General features: G+C 37.3%; 1 protein-coding gene across 18 annotated transcripts in view; it reads left to right on the forward strand.

The window, feature by feature from the left end:
• Positions 1 to 22,511, forward strand: part of NEK10 (NIMA related kinase 10) — a 227,458-nt gene that overhangs the window by 130,762 nt on the left and 74,185 nt on the right. For all 18 annotated transcript variants that reach the window (XM_026006386.2, XM_072726668.1, XM_026006380.2 and 15 more), the window contains 3 exons: positions 2,438 to 2,567; positions 3,109 to 3,179; positions 18,723 to 18,936. In XM_026006386.2, coding sequence (XP_025862171.1) covers positions 2,438 to 2,567; positions 3,109 to 3,179; positions 18,723 to 18,936 — 415 coding nt within the window. The remainder of the gene's footprint in view (positions 1 to 2,437; positions 2,568 to 3,108; positions 3,180 to 18,722; positions 18,937 to 22,511) is intronic.

Below are 22,511 nucleotides of genomic sequence, written 5' to 3' on the forward strand. Positions count from 1 at the left end.
TGGTTGTAATTATGAAATTCTTACCTTAGAAGATATTTGAAGTTTATCTCAGAAGCAAAGTAATAACTGGCAACTGTGTTATTTATCTTTAATTTGCCTTTCTTACTCTTTTTCAGAGAAGCAATTCTTGGGCTTTTTTTAGGAGTTCATGTACAGCTTTGAGAATAACTTTGACAAACTGCCTCAAAACTTAGTGGCTTAATTCAATAAACTTTTTTTTTTTAATCAATACACTATGTGTTGGCAAATTGAGCCGGTCCCAGTGAGGATTACTGATCAGAATACTGGCTGGGCTCAGTATGCATTGTGGTCACCTGGTTTCCAAAGGCTTCACTCACAGATCTGATGGTTGACTATCTCTACGTAATAGTGCTGGAGGTAATTGGGCTAGATTTTGTCATCATCCAGCAGGCAGACCTGGGTTCAGTCATCCAGTTGTGTTCATAGAATTTTCAAGAACAGGAAGGAAGAGAAAGCCCCAAAGACTATGCTTTCTACGTATCTTTTTGTGTCACTTTTGCTGGCATCTTCTTGGCCAGAGCAAGTCAGATCAAGTCCAGATTCAAGGGGTAGAGAAATAGACTCCATCCCTTGATGTGAGCTGCAAAGCCACAGTGCAAAGGGTCATGCCTATGGGAATAAGAGGAGTTTGTGGTCTCCAGTTAGAAGAAGGAGGGGATGAAATGATGAGAACAACAATCAACTGAGTAAACTCTTGCCTTACAGGTGTTTTGCCTTAGGTTGAGTAATTATTTTCTGAGAAGAAGTTAAGGCTCTCTTCCAAAGACATATAGATACTGGCTGTTGAGAGTGAAAGTATACCAGGAACAGGAAATGGAAGAATGGTCTGCGGGGAAATGGGTAGAACATTCATAGCATCTTCTTCATGAGCTTTTGGAAATATGAAACAAATCCTCTGAGTTCTCCATAGATTATACCTGAGAAACTTGCCTGTGGGGAACAAAGGACATTTTTTTTTTCTGTTGAGGGTATTACATCTTGTTAAGGCATTTTTTAAATTTGAACAGTTGACCAGGTAACAACAGGAGACACTTTGTATGCAGTTAGAACCAGCAGAGTTCATTCATTTCCATATTATTGAACTCCAAAATACCAAATATGAAAATGCTGAAAGACCTAGAAATCATACTTTCCTCTGCAAGCACATAATGTAAACCCAAAACAAGGAATTAAATTCTTCATAATCTCACAAAAATAGCAACTCCTTGATTATTCTTAATAGTCAACATTGATTTATATTGTTCTAGTATCAATTTATGAGTTTCTTTATACCCTAATCCACCATCAAAGTTAACTCTTAATCCCTACTCTTTTTATGTAGAGGGCTGAGCATAGTCTTAAATGCATATCATTGTACTGAGTTGCTAACTACATAATTTAGGATGTGTGGGTATTAAGTACTTTCAACTCTTTGAGGAGTTTCATTCTACAAATATGATAGAGGAACTTCTATTACTCCAAAATATCCAGGGGAAGTGCGCTCCCCTCCACATTAAAAAAATGTCAAACTCATAAACTCTCACAGCTTAATTTTTTAAAGACTGACAGCATCTATGTCCAGATTTGAAGTGCAATTTCAGAAGATATGAACATGATGGATATCGTCATTTTCTGCAACATATTTAAATATGATCTTTTTCCTACTTTATAGCCTAGAGTTGAGTAGCAAAGGGAGGGGGCTTTATCAGTCAGTTTCCCATAATAATGCTGCATAACAAATCACAAAACTTTCAGTGGAATTCAACAATAAGCATTTATTGTCAGACTCACAGGTCTGGGTTTTCTAGGCAAGTTCTCCTTCAGACTGTAGGTTTATGCAATGTTTGGGTTAGAGCTGCTCCATGTATCTTATGCTGGACCTAGGCTGGTGGGACAGCAGCCACTGCGATGTGTTCTTTTTTTGGTAATGGACAGAATCTCCTAGAAGGACAAATGAAAGCACTCAGTATTTGTTAAAACAAATGCTCTGGTCTGGTTCACTGTTATTTCCATTTCACATTGGCCAAAGCAACACAAAACAAAATCGAGTCAGGGGTGGGTAACAGATACTGCCCCCCAAGAGACCATTGTAAGAATGAGTTCTGCAAAATCTCCAGAACAGTAGAGAACTGAGGCCAACAGTTCCATCTACCGTAGATGGGTGATTGTCTCTGGAAATAAAAACTTTCTTGGATACTTAATAGGCAATATTTATATGGTTCATTGATACTTAGTGCTTAAAATGGAATTGTTTGATTGTGCTTCTGAGTCTGGGAGAATTCAAAGATACTTTTTAATATGTTTATCTGAATTAGTGATAAAGAGTTTCAATTCTTTTTTTCTCATATCTCCAACTATTGCTTGAAAATTGGACTCTTTTTTGTGCTGATTTATTCTCCCTTTTTCAGTATCTATTAACATCCTTATTTTAATTCAGCCCTGAGGTACTGAAGAGTGAACCGTACGGGGAGAAAGCTGATGTCTGGGCAGCAGGCTGCATCCTTTATCAGATGGCAACTCTGAATCCTCCCTTCTACAGCACCAACATGCTCTCCCTGGCTACAAAAGTAAGCAGTGTTGGGAGACAAAAGGGTCCTGTGTTACTAAAAATGTCATTCTTTTTCTTCCTAAATAGAACATTTGTGATTTTTATAAAATTACCAATTAAAAGCAGGCACATTGTTTTATGGGCCACATGATCTAGTTCATTTCCCCCCCTTTCTTCTAAATATACGTCATGTGCTATGGCACATTTCCCCCTATAATTGTCTTCATTTATCATAGAAAATTATACAAATAAATATATCAAATTACTTTTGGTCTTTTATTTTTAATTGTGGTTTGGACTGCCTACAATCGGCACATTAAATTATCCTACGCATCATTTATTATGAATCTGAGGCTAACTTTAACTCAGCTTGAAGCATACAATCTGTGCTCAAGAATTGTTTAATTGATGTTAATTTTTTATTTGTTGGGATGTTTTTGTTTCTGATTAAAATTTGTGCGTGGCTATAATGCTTATTGAGTAGCTCTCATATTGTGGCCAAGTATTGTACGTATTAATGGCCTCCTTATGTCCATCACACTAATCTGTCTATCTTGCAGATAGTGGAGGCAGTATATGAACCAGTGCCAGAAGGCATCTACTCTGAGAAAGTGACAGATACCATCAGCAGGTAATTATTCTCACAATTTCAAACCTATGGGGATGATCAAGAAATATCTCACATCTCTACAGATTTACCATGTAAATATTCATGAAGAGGAAGGGCTCCCAAATAATCCAAACCTAGAAAGATATTTGTGCATCATCAGTAATGATGACCATCTGGAAGCCACTGAAGTGTCCAAGAGGAAGTAGTATATGTACTTGAAATATTATGCAGCCATTAGAATGATTATTCAGAAGGCTTTGTAACAACCTGTAAAACAAATATGATATGAAGCTAAGTAAAGCAAACAGGATGTAAAGCTGTTTGTAACTCTGATAAAAACTGTAAATATATGCATGGATGTGGGAGAAGGCTAGTCAAGGACATGGGAAACTGAGAAAGGCCATGTTAAATTGCAAGTACTTTTTCATTTTTATTTTTAAATTGGTAATGTTATGTGGTATAATAATTTTTCAAAGGAAGTCAGAAAGAAGTGCTCCAGCCACTAATATAGTAGTAGTTTAAGGAAAATCATTTCCTGTGCATTTGCAAAGTTCTGACCTCATAGGGATTGTCCCAGCTCTCTACCAGGACATGACAGACCTTTGTCCTTGCTTTTCCCTTTTCTGGACTTGTCTTCTCTTTGATACGTGCATGGCACAGCGGCCCCCCCCCCCCCCCCACTTCCCTTGTTTCTCTGCTGTTATTTCCCATCACTGGGGAGCCTGCTCCTGATGCCCCCACAGCCGATCCACATTCTGCCTCCTTTTCTGGCTTTATAAAGCTTGCAGCACCCATGTGCTGACATGTTAGACACGTGTGTGTGTGTGTGTGTGTTTGCATATTTGTTTATTTATTGCCTGTGTCGTCCCCACCAGAAGGAAAAATTTACAAGAGCAGGAGTTTTTCTGGTCTGTTTATAGCTCTTCAGTGGCCAGAACAGTGTCTGGGACAGGATTGGCCCTTAACAAATATTGGTTGTGTCAATAAATGACTTGTTTTCTGACTCATTGTTATTTCTATACCAACGTATGCTCCTAAGTTGGCTCAAGATTACTTCCCTGCCCCATTGAGCTGAATCAAATCCTCATTATTATTACAGAAATCCTAGAATCACCCCAGATAGAATATTTATCCATTCTTGTGCCCAATTCCCTTTAAACTTGGCTTTGTATCTATCCTGGCACTTAGCATTACCTCTGATGAAATGCAAGAGATGTATTCCCTTCAGTTTCTCCTCCCATCCCACCATTTTGCATTAATTTCTCCTCACAGTTAGTAAGGTTATATCTTGAATCTTTCCTTGTTGAGCACAATGCTGTCCTACAGTTCTAAGGGGCCCAGGCCCAGCCGGGGCTGAGTTTCACTAACTGTAGACTCTGAACAAACATTTAACCATTCTTTCTGTATCTCTGTTCCCTCATTCAGTAAGAAGGGGACTGTAATATACTAACCTCATCAGGCTGGTATGATAATTATACAAAGTAACTATGAAAATCACTTAGCATAGAGCTTGGTGAATGGCAAATCTTAAGCAATATGGGCAATTATTGTTAATATTATAGGAAATGAGCTGAAACCCTTTTCTGAGTAATCTGAATTCTGCATATATTAGGTTGTGCCCTGTTGCTAATGAATCCAGACAAATGTATTTAAATTGCTCATCTCTACAATTTGATTCTGTTCTCTATTTGTTTTCTAGAAAGTGCCTTAAAAATTCAAGAAGTCTCCAGAGATGTCAAGACAAAAATACCAGATTTACTCATTTAATTTCTCCTTTTCATAGGTATTTGAGTGCCACAAAGAGCAGGGGAGAGGTGGTACAGAGGAAATGTACAGGCACATTATTCTCATTTTGTGACACTGGGCAAACAGGACCATAATTTGCTTCTGACAGGCTCCTTGGATATTGGTATCCATGTGTCTTGGGGCTAACAATTAGTGGAGGAGTCAGGTACCAACACTATATGGAAACGTTAAGAACATCAATAGGTTCTAGAATAAGCTGGATTTTAATCCCTACTCTTCCACCCATGCCCTTTTCTCATCTGTGATGTACAACTAGCAATAGTAACTACTCATGGGCTTGTTCTGAAGATTAAATAAGATGATGCTTGCAGTGCTTTTAGCACAGTACCTAGCACTGGTGAACCCTCAATAAAATTCGATATTGTTATTAATAATAGCATTACTATTTTTAGAATTAAGTATATATAGATGCAATGAAAACCCCAGGACACCTGCACCCTGATGTTTATAGGAGCAATGTCCACAATAGCCAAACTGTGGAAGGAGCCTCAGTGTCCATCGAAAGATGAATGGATAAAGAAGATGTGGTCTATGTATACAATGGAATATTACTCAGCCATTAGAAATGACAAATACCCACCATTTGGTTCGATGTGGATGGAACTGGAGGGTATTATGCTAAGTGGAATAAGTCAATTGGAGAAGGACAAGCAGTATATGGTCTCATTCATTTGTGGAATATAAAAAATAGTGAAAGGGAATAAAGGGGAAAGGAGAAAAAATGAGTGGGAAATATCAGAAAGGGAGACAGAGCATGAGAGACTCCTAACTCTGGGAAACGAACAAGAGGTAATGGAAAGGGAGGTGGGCGGGGGGTGGGGGTGACTGGGTGATGGGCACTGAGGGGGACACTTGATGGGATGAGCACTGGGTGTTATTCTATATGTTGGCAAATAGAACACTAATAAAAAATAAATTTATTAAAAAAAGAATTAAGTATATAAAACAAATTATGATAAATTTTATGCAGAATGGTAAAGGGAGCAATGAGAGATTCCAGAAGGATTTGGTCTACTCTAGGCACTTTTAGAAGTTTCTATGAAGAAAGAACATGTAATCTGAGACCTGAACAATCACTAATTCTCAAATGGTATACAGAATGGATTTCTATTTCATAGAGGAATGGAAAGAAATTGGAGATGTAGTGTGTTAAGTCAGGAAGAGAATAGCCAAAGGCCTGGGGAAGCTAATAGGGGCCAGATTGACTAGGTTTGATAGGCCACATTGAGGGTTTTGAATCTTTGTCTCCAGCACTGAGGAGAAAACTTAAGGTTATTTATAGGTGAGATATAGTGAAAATTTCTTCCGTAGCAAAGATCATGCTGGCTGCCCTGTGGGGAATAGATAGCAGGGAATGGGGGGAGGGGGGAACCAGATCCAGCTCTCTACTAGGACATGATGGTGACTCTGGAGTGGTCATGGTGTTGATGGAGGGAAGTGGTGTTGTTTTCATAGTGGCTGGGAAGTTGAGTCAACAAGTTTGGGAGTACAAGCATGAAAATGAAATGATACTGAAACTATGAAAACAACTGGGTTTATTCTATGGAACTTCAGAAAGTGGAGCCAAGACCATGGAGTGGAGTTCTGAGAAGGCCCAGGTCAGTTTGCCATTAGAAGTGTGTGTCAGGGGGATCCCTGGTGTGGTTCAGCGGTTTAGCGCCTGCCTTTGGCCCAGGGCGTGATCCTGGGTCCTGGGATCGAGTCCTGTGTCAGGCTCCCTGCATGGAGCCTGCTTCTCCCTCCTCCTGTGTCTCTGCCTCTCTCTCTCTCTCTCTCTCTATCATAAATAAATAAATCAATCTTAAAAAAAAAAAAAAAAAGAAGTGTGTGTCAGAACTAAGTGGTATCCACAGTGAGGCAGGCTACTGTGTGGGTAGTGAGTTTCCTGTCACCAGAATGTTTAAGAGGATGAATGATCACTATTAGGGGACTCTGGATTATTTGTAAGGGTACTTTTTAAAAAGATTTTATTTATTTGAGAGAGCCCAAAAGAGCAATCATGAATGGGGTTGCGGAGGGGCGGAGGGGGAGAGGGAAACAGGTTTCCCTGCTGAGCAGGGAGCCAGATGTGGGGCTCCATCCCAGAACCCTGGGATCATGACCTGAGCCAAAGGCAGATGCTTAATGGATTGAGCCACCTAGGTGCTCCTGTAAGGATACTTTTAATTCAAAATACTAAGATGCCATAATAAGTAAGAACTGATAATTTAATTTTCATTTTATAATGATTATATATTAAGATGACTGTGCATTCTGTAGCAGATGTGGCTTTCACTTAAGGTTATTCAGGACTCATTATCTGGGTTCACATTCCAGAGTTTTACCTTTAGAACATTTGACATGAAACCAAATTCAGTCATGAATTTTATGCAATTACATATTTAATTTGCTTTGGATTTTTAATCTTTAAAAATGAAGTTCCAAAGAATAAGAAAGCAAATTCAATTTTCTATTTTCTTAGTTTCCTGTTTTGTTTTGTTGTTGTTGTTGTTGTTTTTTTTTTTTTTTTTTTTTTTCAGAAAATCGATGTGAGGAATACATAAAGGCAAAAGTGGTCTTAATGATAATTTATGACTCAGCAAATCATCAGGCTCAGAACTGATCGTGAATAACGTGATACAGCCTTTGAAATACAAGACAACTGTTGATGCACAAATTCACTAGACTCATTCTTAATTTCACACTTGGTGTTTCCAATTACATGTTCTTGCTTTTTCCATCTTCTGATTTTCTCCTTCTACATCCTGTCTTGGGGGTAGAGCTCATGCAATTGTGTCTCATGTGCAGTATCTTTCTTTTTTTCCTGTTTGTTCATGTAGTGTACAAGCACATTTTATCACTGGAACTTTTCTTTCCTAGCAGACTTTTACACTGGGAGAGTAACTTAGCAACTCTGAAGAGTTTGGAGCAGAAAATAAATCCATTTTGTTGCTCTGCCCAGTACCAGAGTTACTATTTTTACCTTCCTGTACACTGTTCAGAGATTATTGTCTGTTTACTTTTTAAAAAAGAACATTTCCTTTTATGCACAAAATCTTCTAATTGCCTTACATTTCTCTATCTGAGCCTGGTTGCAGAAGCTGTCTGGTGCTTTGTTTCAGAGGCGGTCATGATGACTAGCTGGTTAATGCTTTCAGCTAGTTCTAAGGATCTTTACATTTTTCACCCTACCTTCAACTCTTTGGTTTTCTCTTTTAAAAAAATTTTCCCCAAAGTAAATTTGACATGTTACATTTTATGAATTTATGGTATACAGTGTATCACTTTGATATACATATATATTTTAAAATGATTGCCATTGAAGCAATATTTATCACATAATTATATTACAATACCATTGACATATATTCATTATTCAGTGCAGATCTCTATGGCTTATTTATGACTTATTACAAGTTTGTACCCTTAGACACCATCATTCTTATCCTCCGCATTCCTCATGTCCTGGTAACTACCATTATTTTCTATTTTTTTATAGGTTTGATTTTTCTAGATTCCATATAAGTGGTATCATACAATACTTGTCTTTCTCTGACTTATGCTACCTAGCATAATGTGCTCAAGTTCCATCTATGTTATCAAAAGTGGGAGTATATCTTCCTTTCTCATGGCTGGATAGTATCCCATTATATATATGTACCACTTCTTTTTTATTCATTCATATGATGATGGGCATTTGGGTTTCTGTATCTTGGCTATTGTGAATAATGCTGTGATAACATGGAAGTACAGGTAATCTCATTGAAATTCTGTTTTCTTTGCTTTGGAGTATATTCCCAGAAGTAGAATTGCTGGGTCATATGGTAGATCTATGTTTAAATTTTTTTAAAAGATTTTATTTATTCATGAGAGAGAAAGAGAGAGAGAGAGAGAGGCAGAGACACAGGCAGAGCGAGAACCAGGCTCCATGCAGGGAGCCCGACGTGGGACTGGATCCCAGGTCTCCAGGATCATGCCCTGGGCTGAAGGTGGCAATAAACCACTGAGCCACCTGGGCTGCCCCTATTTTTTAATTTTTTAAAGGAATCTCCATATTGTTTCATATAGTGGTTGGACCAATTTGCATTCTCACCAACAATGTGTAAGTGTTCCTTTTTCACCAAATCCTTATGAATAATACTTGTTATGTCTTTTCCTTTTGATGATAGCTATCCTAACAGGTGCAAGGTGATAGTTCATTGTGGTTTTTATTTGTATCATTTTTTTTTTTTTAAGATCTTATTTACTTGAGAGAGAGAGAGAAAGAGAGAGCGCAAAAGAGTGCACTAGAGGGACAGGGAGAGAGAATCTGAAGCAGGCTCCACGCAGAGTGCAGAGCCCAACACAGGGCTTGATCTCATGACCCTGAGATCATGACCTGAGCCAAAACCAAGAGCCAGCTACTTCACCAATAGCAACCCAGGTGCCCTTGTTTGCATCTTCTTGATGATTAGTGATGTTGAGCATCTTTATATGTCCCTATTGGCCATTTTGATGTCGTCTTTGGAAAAATATCTATTTAGGGGGAACCTCGGGTGGCTCAGCAGTTTAGTGCCGCCTTCAGCCCAGGGCGTGATCCTGGAGACCCGGGATCGAGTTCCACATTGGGCTCCCTGCACGGAGCCTGCTTCTCACTCTGCCTGTGTCTCTGCCTCTTTCTCTCTGTGTGTCTTTCATGAATAAATAAATAAAATCTTTAAAAAAAATCTATTTAGTTCAGCCCATTTTTAATCAGATTATTTGAGTGTTGTGTTTAGTTCTTTATATACTTTAGATATTAATCCCTGTCTGATCTGTGATTTGTAAAATTTTTCTCTGCTCTCTAACCTGCTGCTTCATTTTGTGAACTGAGTAGCAAAGAGCTGTGCAGAAACTTTTGCATTTGATGTAGTCCCATTTGTTGTTTCTTGCTTTTGTTGTTTGTGCTTTTGACATCACATTAACAAAATCATGGTGAAGGCCAATATCAAGGAGCTTCTTCCTTTCCTTTCTTCTAAGAGTTTTATGCTATCAGATGTTATGTTTAAGTCTCTGATGATTTTGAATTATTTTTGTGGGTGATATGAGAGAGAGGTCAGTTTCTCTATTCTGCATATATTTCTTCAATTTTCCCAGCATCATATGTTGAAGAGACTATCTTTCCCCCAGTGGGTGTTCTTGGCTCCGTTGTCAAATATTCATTGACTGTGTATGCTGGGATTTAGTTTTTTTTTTTTTTATTTAGTTTTAAGCTCTCTATATTCTTTCATTGGTCTATGGATCTATTTTTGTGCCAGTACCATAGTGTTTTTATTAGTATGGTTTTGTGGTATAATTTAAAATCAGGAAGTATGATCCCTCCAGCTTTATTCTTTTTTTCTCAGGATTGCTTTGGCTATTTAGGGCCTTTCGTGGTTCCACATACATTTAGGACTGTTTCTTCTATTTCTGTGAAGAATGCCTTTGGTATTTTTATGGGAATTGCATTGAATCTGTAGATGGTTTGGGTGGTATGGCCATTTTCACAATATTTATTCCTCTGAAACTTGAATACAAAATGTCTTTCCATTTGCATCTTCTTCAGTTTCTTTCAGCAAAGTCTTATAGTTTTTGTTGTATAGACCCAAGGCAATGCTGGTTTTGTAAAATGAGTTTGAGAAGTGTTCCCTTCTCAATATTTTGGAAGAGTCTCAAGAGGATTGCCATTAATTCTTCCTTAAATGTTTGGTAGAATTCACCAGTGAAGCTGTCTGGCCTTGGAGTTTCCTGTGTTGAGAGTTTTACTGACTCAGTCTCTTGAGTCATTATTGGTGTGTTCAGATTTTCTATTTTCCTTATTCAGTTTTGGTAGGTTGTGTGTTTCTAGAAATGTATCCATTTCTTATCTATATGTCTGTAGTATCAGCTGTGATGTCTCTTTTTTCATTTCTAAATTTATTTGAGCCTTCTCTCTTTTTTTTTCTTGGCCTAACAAAGATTTGCCCATTTTGTTTGTTTTATTGAAGCAGCAGCTTTTAGTTTCATTGATTTTTTCTATTGTTTTCCTGGACTCTACTTAATTTACACTCTGATTGTTACTATTTCCTTCCTTCTGCTAATTTTGGGTTTAATTTGTTTCTCTCTTTCTAGTTCCTTGAGGTACAAAGTTAGATTTTTTATTTGAAATCTTTCTAATTTCTTAATATATGCGTTTAGTGCTATAGACTTGCTTCTTTTTTGGGGGGGGCACTTGCTTCTTAGGATGGCTTTTGGGCATCCCACAAAATTTGATATGTTGCATTTTCATTTTCATTTGTTTTGGATAATTTTTTATTTCCCTATTGATTTCTTCTTTGACTCATAGGTTATTTAGTGGTGTGTTAATGAGTTTCCACGTATTGTAAAATCTACTCACATTTCTCCTGTTGATTTCTAATTTCATGTTATTGTAGAGAAGATAGTTGGTATGTCAGGTCTTTTTAAATTTGTTGAAATTAGTTTTGTGACCTCTCATATGATCTCTTCTGGAAAGTGTTCCATGTGTGCTTGAGAAAAATGTGTATTGTGCTGCTATTAGGTAGAATGTTCTATATGTCTCAGTTCAGTTGTTTTAAAGTATGGTTTAATTTCAATGTTTCCTTATTGATTTTTTTGTCTGGATGATCTATCCATTGCTGATAATGGGGTGTTGAAGTCCTTTACTATTATTGTATTGACTATTTATTTCTGTTTTATGATCTGTTAATATTTGCTTAATATATTTCAATGCCGAGAGGTTGGGAGAATACATATTTATTATTGTTATATCTTCTTAGTGTATTGACCCCTTTATCATTATATAATGACCTTCTTTGTCTCATTACATTTTTGGCTTAAAATCCACTTTGTCTGATATAAGTATAGTTATATCTGCTTTCTTTTGGTTACTGTTTGCTCAAAGTATTCTCTTCTACTCTTTCACTTTGAATCTGTGTGCTTGTCTTTGGAGGTGAGGTGAGTCTCCTGATGGCAAATAAGGTCTTTTTTTAAAAAAATTTATCTAGCCTGTTCGTGCCTTCTGATTGAGTTCATCCATTTACATTGAGTGGTGAAGACTTACTACTACCATTTTGTCTTATTTTCTGGTTGTTTTATGTCTCTATTGTTTCTTTTTCTTTGTGTTTCTTTTTTTTTTTTTTAAGATTTTATTTATTTATTCATGAGAGAGAGAGGCAGAGACACAGGCAGAGAGAAAAGCAGGCTCCATGCAGGGAGGCCGATGTGGGACTGGATCCTGGGACTCCAGGATCACACCCTGGGCCGAAGGCAGGTGCTCAACTGCTGAGCCACCCAGGGATCCCCTTTCTTTGTGTTTCTATTTACCTTTTTAGGTTGGTGGTTTTCCATGATAATCTGCTCACTTTCCCCTTTTTTACAATTTTGTATCTTTGCTCTAGATTTTTGTTTTGTGGTTACCATGAGGTTTTTATAAAGTGTCTCATAAATAAATAGTCAATTTTATGCTGATAACAACTTACCTTCATTTGTCTATACAGGGTCTGTCATTTTCCTCTCCGTCTTTTTATATTTTTGTTGTCACAGATTATCCCTTTTTAACACTATGTGTTTATTACCAAATTGTAATCACTCCAGTTTTTTTAAATGCTTTTTGCCTTTAGCCTTTATGTTATAGTTGCTTAATACCTTATTCTAAAATAGAGTTAGAATTTTGTGATTCTATTTATCACTTTACTTGAATTTTTGTGTACTTTTATCTTTTGTTTAAGGTAGAAGATCTCCTTCCAACATTTCTTGTAAGGTAGGCCTACTGGTGGTGAACTTTTTAAGCTTTTGTTTGGGAAAGCTTTTATTTCTCCTTCTTGCCTGAAGGATAACATTGCTGAAGGACAGAGTTTTCTTGGCTGATGATTTTTGTTTCAATACTTTGAATACATAATTCCTCTCTCTTCTGGCCTGTAGATGTTCTGCTGAGGAATCTGCTGATAGTCTAACAGGAGTTACTTTGTAGACTAGTTTCTTTTTCCCTGGCTGCCCTTAAGATTCTTTCTTTTGACAGATGCACTCTAATGTGTCTTGAAGTTTTTTCACATTGATATGGTGAGATGATCTATTAGCTTCATGGACTTGTTTGTCTAGTCCTTTCCCCAGCTTCGGGAAGTTCTCAGCTATTATTTCTTTAAATAATCTCTCTGCCACCTTCCTCTTCTCTTGTCCTTGTGGTATACTCATTATTCTCATTGGCTCTTCTAATGGAATCTAATAGCTTTTATAGGGTTCCTTCACTTCAAAAAAAAATTTTTTTTAGATTTTATTTATTTATTGATGAGACACACACACACACACACACACAGAGGCAGAGACACAGGCAGAAGGAGAAGCAGGCTCCATACAGGGAATCCGATGTGGGACCCGATCCTGAGACTCCAGGTAGATGCTTAATCTCTGAGCCACCCAGATGTCCCATTTTTAAAAAATATTTTTAAATATAGAAACTCTTTTCTCCTCTACCTGAAACATTTCCAGATTCCTGTCTTCCAGATCACTTATTCTCTCTTCTGTCTTATTTGCTGTACTTCTAGTGCTTTGTGGTGCAGTCTTTAATTTACTGAGTTCTTGAACCCCAGAATGTCTGTTTGGTTCTTTTTTTAGAATTTCAGTCTCCTTCAGTTCTGACACTGAACCCTTGCTTCCATCACTTCCATGACCCTCCGTCTAATCCACACTCAGATGTATGGATGTATAGATCTGTATGATGTATAGATCTCTCACCACATAGAGATGTATAGATCTCCCGAGCATCGTGTTTTGCTGTGCAGAGGAAACCTATTGGGTTACGGATGTCCTACTAGTTATAAATTGAAGGAGAGAGACAAAGGGAACAACTCACACTGTAATGCTCAACTGTTTGTTTCTTAAAACACAAAATGAATATAATCAGATCCCTCTAATTCTGTCTGGTCTCAGAGCAGACTGGGGACAAAGTGGGTGGGATGAGTAGAGCAAAGAACAACCTAGATTTTTTTCTAGAAAATGATTTTATGTCTATTTGATTAGAGAATCATTGAAGCATTTGTTCACTCTTAAGAATTTCTCTGAAATATCTAAGCAGAGATGTATTTTAGAGAATCGAGGCTAAATTGGAACTTCTGGTAAGTGATGTTCCTGGAAGTTTAAAAGTTTGTAGCCAAATATTTGGGATATATATTTGGGACTGGTAAATTCTTAGATGTTAGCTCTAAGTTCATTCATTTGTTCATTCATTCATTCATTCATTCACTCATTCATCTGCTGAGTACCTACCAGAACCCAGATTCCATTTTTACATGCTGAGGATCATGGCGAAGGTGACACATGTCTGTCCTTTCGAGAAGTTTCCAAGTTTCTAGTGGTGAAATGGATCATTACAATATAATATTATGGTCATTTAAGGACTTAAACATAATGAGAATATACAAAAAGGGGAGGAGAAATCATTTGAGGGTGATCAAAGAAGTCTTCCTAATGGTGACTTGGAAAAGAGTGGGGTTTTTGGCAAGCAGATAGGGATGGGATCTGGAAAGGGGCAGATACCATTGACAAAAAAAAAATTCAAGCAGAAGGAATAAAATGAGCAAGGAAATGGCGTAAGAGAGCCATGAGTTATATGAGAAAGGACAGATAGGAGCATTTGGTGTGAGCTGGAGGAGGAGAAGGCAGGGATGACACTGTGGGGGAAAATAAGGGCCAGTTCCAGAGGGGGCTTGTATATAATGCTGGAAATATCAGTTTTGTTCTATGCAACCATGAAGGGCTATTGAGAAATTCTGAACAGAGATGTGATGTAGTCAAATATAGGAATATTATTCTGTGGTAGTTTACAGTATGGCCAGAGGTAGACAAGCAATGAATGTCATTTAGGAGACTCAATAGTCCAAGAAAGCAATGATCAAATAGGCTAATAGTGGTGGGATTAGAGGGGAGGAATATGGATTCAATAAATATTTAGTAGAGAGAAGCCACAGAATTTTGTGTTGGTTAAACGTGGGACAGAATGGAGGACCAATAAAAGTGTGCATTTTCCTTTCAACATAGTGAGCGTTTATAATGTGCCAGCCCTTTACACAGCTGATCACCATACCAGCTTGATGAGGTAGATATTGTAATTAACCTGTTTTACAGATAGGCCACTTGAAACTGAAACTAAATCTTGCCCAAGATAAATTAATAAAGGGTGAGCTGGGATTTAACTACACCAATCTGACCTGGAGGCTACCTTCCTAACCATGATGCTAAACTGCATCTCCCTGGTGGTTCCTTTTTCAGCAATGGCAAATCCAGGAATGGAAGCAATTTGGGGAGAGAAGGAGATGACTAAATACCGGAACAGAGACCATTCTGGTTCCCATTTACCATAATATATAACTATATAAAATTTGTAAAACTATTTTTAACTCTTTGAGGAACCTCCACACAGTTTTCCAGAGTGGCTGCACCAGTTCACATTCCCACCAACAGTGCAAGAGGGTTCCCTTTTATCCACATCCTCTCCAACATTTGTGGTTTCCTGCCTTGTTAATTTTACCCATTCTCACTGGTGTGAGGTGGTATCTCATTGCGGTTTTGATTTGTATTTCCCTGATGGCAAGTGATGCAGAGCATTTTCTCATGTGCGTGTTGGCCATGTCTATGTCTTCCTCTGTGAGATTTCTGTTCATGTCTTTTGCTCATTTCATGATTGGATTGTTTGTTTCTTTGGTGTTGAGTTTAATAAGTTCTTTATAGATCTTGGAAACTAGACCTTTATCTGATATGTCATTTGCAAATATGTTCTCCCATTCTGTAGGTTGTGTTTTAGTTGTGTTGACTGTATCCTTTGCTGTGCAAAAGCTTCTTATCTTGGTGAAGTCCCAATAGTTCATTTTTGCTTTTGTTTCTTTTGCCTTCATGGATGTATCTTGCAAGAAGTTACTGAGGCTGAGTTCAAAGAGGGTGTTGCCTGTGTTCTCCTCTAGGATTTTGATGGACTCTTGTCTCACATTTAGATATTTCATCTATTTTGAGTTTATCTTTGTGTATGGTGAAAGAAAATAGATCTGCCCTACGACCCAGCAATTGCACTGCTGGGGATTTACCCCAAAGATACAGATGCAATGAAACGCCGGGACACCTGCACCCCGATGTTTATAGCAGCAATGTCCACAATAGCCAAACTGTGGAAGGAGCCTCAGTGTCCATTGAAAGATGAATGGATAAAGAAGATGTGGTTTATGTATACGATGGAATATTACTCAGCCATTAGAAATGACAAATACCCACCATTTGCTTCGACGTGGATGGAACTGGAGGGTATTATGCTGAGTGAAATAAGTCAATAAGTCAAAGGAGAAGGACAAACATTATATGGTCTCATTCATTTGGGGAATATAAATAATAGTGAAAGGGAATAGAGGGGAAGGGAGAAGAAATGGGTAGGAAATATCCGAAAGGTAGACAGAACATGGAAGACTCCTAACTGGGAAACGAACTAGTGGTGGTGGAAGGGGAGGTAGGCGGGGTGTGGGGGAGACTGGGTGGCAAGCACTGAGGGGGGCACTTGACGGGATGAGCACTGGGTGTTATTCTGTATGTTGGCAAATTGAGCACCAATAAAAAATATTTATTATTAAAAAAATTATAAAACTAGCTTATACTGCTTTTTTTATTAAAAAAAAAAAGCTCAGCTGATAAATTCACCTGCTAATATTATACTTGAATATTTGCAGACTAAAACTTTAGTCTAATGTGCTAATGAAAGGATTACTTGTTGGGGTGTTTGTTTTATTCTTCACATGGCAGTCATAACCAACTCTAAGTCAGCCAAGCATTTTTATCAGCTTTAATTTCTTTTGCTAATTAAGTGAGAGTAGGTGAAGAAACTGATTTAATTAGAAGGTGAAATTCAACATTTTAGCATCTTTTATGATTATAAGCAAAAGAAAGAAATTTGAATACAAATATGTCACTGGCATAGAAGTTCAGCTTCACATGCGTATGACCAATGCTCAGTGCCACCATACTCAAAACAGTCCTGTGCTTAGGGTTTAGGGCTCTGCACTTACGGTCATGAAATTCTTAATAATTTTATCTTTAAATTTGTGTTTTGGAAATGAAGTCTGTTGAGACAAGGAGCATGTATATTTGGGTCTTGGGAGCCTCAGTTCATATGAGGTCCCTCCAACTTCCTACTTCTCTGACATAGATTCTCAGCCATCTCCTCCTGGCCCTGTGGCCCCTGGCTGTCCTCCAGCTCCATCTCCCTGTCCCCGTGCCATCATTGCTACTGTTCTTTACCTGGTATAGTATATGGGAATACAGACAAGGAGAGGATCAAGGTGTAGTATGTGCCCTGCTGCATCTTGGAGTGAGGAGAAAAAGAGGCCCTTCTTAACCAGGCTGGTAGCATCAGGTGCATTCAATGGATGACTCAGTGGGGGCCTCTTGCCCACCTCCAATCCAGGTACCAAGTACATTATAATGGTGGCATGGAGGTTGCAATCTCTTGGAGGGTCTCCTGCCATCATGTAGACAATGGTCTATGGAAAGGAAGATTGAGTTCTTCACTCCCTGCTGGGGCCCTACACTTTCATTTTGTACTGAGCACTCCCAAAATTATGTAGCAGTCTTGTCTTTCTTTGTTATAAATGCATGGACTGAACTTTGTTAAATATGAATTCAGCAGATGTGTAAGTGCCTGTCATAACCATAGTGCAAGCCTACTGCCTTAGAAAGAAAGATGAACCATGAGATGATAATGTCTAAGATATGTATATTTTACTCATAATCACAAAAAACAAAGAATAATTAGCAAATTAACAAGCTAGTCTTATTTTGACTTCTGTGGTGAAGAATAATAATAAAAATAAAATAGTTCTCAAATATTACCTGGAGATGTCAGTATAGGTGAAAGTTGTATGAACTCTAGTTTGCTAAACCAAATAAAAAAAAGTGAAAATCAGATCTTTTTCTCAAAGTTCAAATAAGTTAAAGTTTATAAAGAAGTAAACAACTTCAGTGAAGTTAGAGAATTTGAATTAAAAAATAGACAAAATATTATAGTGAGTATTGAAGTATTTAAAGCATGCTAGCAACAATCTTGCTAATTGATTCCATTGTGTCTAGAATAGCTTTCTATTAGTGTTTAGTTGTGACATAAATAATATTCCCTTTAGTAAGCTGATTGACATTTCCTACCTCCAAATCACAGAAAATATTAGCATGTAATGTGTCAGTTAATTACTTTAAAAATTATTATAAACATCTTAAACCTCTAAATAACTGGGTTACATTTTATTTTTATGGCTTGTGTTTGGTAAGATACACACTACTCAAGTTGGGTTGATATTGCTGCATATAACACAGCTGCAAAAGGCCAGTCAGTTGTGACCCCCCTAGAAATCTACCTTCCATTTGATGTATCAGGGACTACATTCTCGGGATCCCTTTTTGTTTCACTGACCAATGACTTGACAGTGATTATAGAAAATAACCAGTTCACACAGGAGAAGATGACTAAATCCACCTGTCCTGAGCTCCATGCTCAGCCTGTAGCCCTTGTCTGACAGCCCAACTGCAAAGAGAACAATGCTACCTCCCTCTGCTTCCCAAACTTTTCAATACCTTTTTTTTTCAATACCTTTTAAAAAGTCTTGGATTCAGAACTATGCTTGATGTCCATCTTATCCCAGGTGATCTTGGGTATGAACACCATGGTGGATGCACAGTGGGGTTTAATCTTGACCCTCCACACCCTGTGGCCTGATCCCAACATTGACCAGAGTGCTGTAATCAAGTGTCTTCTCTTAGGTGCCTCACTCCTGATGCAGAAACCCGCCCAGATATTATAGAAGTCAGCTCAATGATATCGGATGTCATGATGAAGTATTTAGACAACTTATCTACATCCCAACTGGCTTTGGAAAAGAAACTGGAACGGGAACGGAAGCGTACACAGAGGTACTTTATGGAAGCCAACCGCAATGCTGTCACATGTCACCATGAGCTGGCTCTGTTATCTCATGTAAGTGTCCGTCTGTCAGTGTCTTCATGATAGACTATAATAAGGTCATCTGAAGTTGTTCAGGCTTATCTTAAGGGAAAATTATCTTAAGTTAGGAAAATATTAATTGCTATGTGCAGTATTTCACTATTGTATAGTTACATATTTGCATCCCTTTCTAGACTTTAAAATTATAGTTAAGATAAATGTTCCAATGAACTAACCCTAATTGATTGTGTATTGTAAAACTAGGGGCATCAAAAAGATCCCTTAGCAATTTTTTAAGATTATATTATGCTCTTTTTATAGATGGCAGTGAATATGTATATTTTATTTCTTTAGCAATCTGATTTGGGAAATATGGATGAAATGTTATGTGTTAATCCAGATAAGGAAATAATAATTGCCTTAAAATTTTGTCCTTTTGCTTTTATTACTGTTTGTGGTGGTAATAATACTGCCTTGCTTCAAATAAGAATATGTCCTTTCATTTTTCTTGCCCATAACCTTTAAATTATTTTAACATTTAAGTTTATTTCTGAGCAGAACTTGAAAAAGGGGAAAACTATAAATGTCCACATGTGCAAGTGACCATGCCAGTGATGCTCTTGTTGCTCTCTTGTTTTTCCCCTGTGCTTTTGTTGTATTATGACCCATGATCCGTCCAAGGGACGTTCAAGGGACCCTTGAACCTGGTAAATATTCTTTTCTTCTTTCTTGGGCATGAGGCCCAAGGAAATAGGGTCATAACACCCATTCTTAATTAAGGCAGTTGGTCATCAGATTTCTTTCTAGGACCCTAAAGACCTCTTCTGCCTCAGCTGGGAAAATAATATAAGGAGTTGATTTCAGAGAAGAGACAATTGTTATTTCTTCCTTCCCTTCCTTTCCCTTCCCTTCCCTTCCCTTCCCTTCCCTTCCCTTCCCTTCCCTTCCCTTCCCTTTTCTTTCTTTCTTTCTTTCTTTCTTTCTTTCTTTCTTTCTTTCTTTCTTTTCTTTCTTCTTTCTTCCTCTGAGCTTCTTAGATAACAGTTTCCATCTAACTCCTTTCTATTAAAAAGAATGCACAACTCTGTGGTGTGTTTGTCTTGACATATTTGGAATCTGGAAGTTGAAGATTCAATAGAGTTTTCTTTTGGGGGGAAAAAACTCATCTTTATTGCCTTGCTGATCCCAGCTGTAGTTTCACAGAACAATCCTTAGTGATTATCTAAGGCCTTGGTTTATGTTTAGGAACATATAACTTGGGGTTATAGCTCTTGCTGAACACACTGAAATGTTATATAAAGAAGTTAGAGCTCACTTTTCTTGTTATTTTATTACTTGACTTTGTAAAAAAGTAGGCAACAGTGAGAACACACACGTCATATTGCATGCAGAGTACAGTGTTCCCAGTAAACTAAAATGCAAGAGATTTAGCCATTTCTATATATCTTAAGTATTTGAGGCCTTCTATTAAGTTCTGTACTGCAAACCTACTTAGCCAATTTCCAATTGGATATAAAAGAGTCAGTGTATGTTAGATTCCTGTAGCTGATATGGGGGTAGGCGGAGTTAGTTAAAATCTAACAGCAGAAATCCTCTTATCTTTAGCAAAACACCTTGAGAATGACAGTTTTATTTATTTATTTGCTTCTCAGCTTTTTTTTTTTTTTTTTAAACTCTTACTGTGGAAAATTTCATACATTTACAGAAATAAAGATAGTACTTCGTGTAGGCACCCTCCAGCTTCAAGAATTTGCTACTTCGGGCCAGTCACATGCTGTCTTTATGCCCACCCACCACCCACTCCCTGCCAACCATAGGTTATTTTGAAACAAACTCAAGACACCATATCATCTTATCCATCAATCGTTCAGTATGTATTTGGGGGGCCATTTTCAGTGTAGAAATCTAGCTCTCAGGCCATGACTGGGTTAAACAAAGGGAGATGTCTATAGTTGATGAGGGAGTTTTGAGGTTCTAAAGGTTCTGTACTCATCCATAAAATAGGGGGAAAATATTACTTATTACAGAAAGCACTAGGATTAAATAACTTGATGTGTTTGAATAAACTGTGCAAATTAAAAAGTGGCACGAAATTATAAGATAGCACCAATTATATAAAATGAACAGTGATTATGTTAAAAAATAGTTGTTGATGCAACTCACTAATCTAGTACTAAGTGGTCCATTAGTGCTAAATCCCTGGGTGGTTTTCATGCAGTTAATAAGTATTTATTGAGCATATGCTACTAGGCAACCTTGATGCCCTCATGGAGCATTCAGTCTCATAGGGACCATAGAGAAATGCTTTACTTCTAGGCAGAATTTATATTACTCCTTTTAAAGAACCATAAAATATCTTCTTTTGTACTATTTTATATATACTGATAATTTTTCATTTCGGACTAATCAAATGTTAGCTAAAATGAAAAGTGGAGCTTTATTAAAGAACTGAGAAGGAAATACGATTACATCTCATCAAAAGACAGCATGTAGTTAATTGGCATTATCCTTGCTAAGTACCAATTATTATTTTTCAAAAACTTACATCGACACCATTGCTAATGGAAAAATTACAGGTATAAAATTTTATGTCTTTTTTTAAGTATTGTTATAGTATTATGATTATTTCATTTCAAATATAGTTTAATGTCTCCCAGAGCAGTTCATATCAACAATACAATTACATAATCCAATGATAAGCAATAGTCAAAGGAAAGAGAAATTAGTGGGTGCAGTAGAACTTTATGAATTCTCAGCATTGATAAAGAGATCTATTGTGAATTGCTGGAATTTACAAATTAGTGAGTAAGAAAATAATTGATAAGAAACTTTATGAGCTTTTATGTCATGGGATGTATGCTACTTATGTTTTCACACATTAGGTTATTCTTAATTATGGCAATAGGCTAGGAAAGACAGGTATTAATATATGTTTCAAAAGGACAGAGAAGTCTTCACTAATAAAGTTCACTACTGTGTACTGTGGTTTAGACTCTATGAAAGAGAAGCAAGACTTTCTTTTTGAAGAAAGTTAAGCTTTCTAATTTTTATAATTCAAAATAAGATATCACAAGGAGAGCAGAATTAAGAATAAGAATCAAGCAGAGAAAAATGAGGTATATTTTTTGCTTAAATATTGTAATAATAAAAGTATATTGTGCTGCAAAAGGTACTATGGCATTGTACTTGTCAAAATCATGATTGGTCTGTTGGCATTATGTATGTGTTAAACACACAGAATAACTGCCCTTTTGGTGTTATCTAATGCCCCTGGCAGAAAAATTGATTGCAGACATTTCTAAACAGTGCGCTGCTTAGATCTTTGCCAGCAAATGCAAGGATGAGTGTTAAAACCCAGCCTGGAAAAATCTGGATAACCAATAGAAAACTTCAATTTAATTCAGATTACGGGGATTGCATGGAACCTGCTGTAGACTAATACTAACATTGGTAAAAAAGCGTATTTCTAGGTGTATAAATGGAGCAGAGTTGAATGTACCAGGGAGACTGAAGGATAATGACGAAAGAAGCGTGTTCTTGAAGGGTGAGTTTTGCAGGGATTTACCATTTCCAGTGATATTTGACTGGTACTTTTATCTTCACCACTT

Source organism: Vulpes vulpes, chromosome 11 (assembly GCF_048418805.1).
Source record: "Vulpes vulpes isolate BD-2025 chromosome 11, VulVul3, whole genome shotgun sequence".
NCBI classification, from domain to species: domain Eukaryota; kingdom Metazoa; phylum Chordata; class Mammalia; order Carnivora; family Canidae; genus Vulpes; species Vulpes vulpes.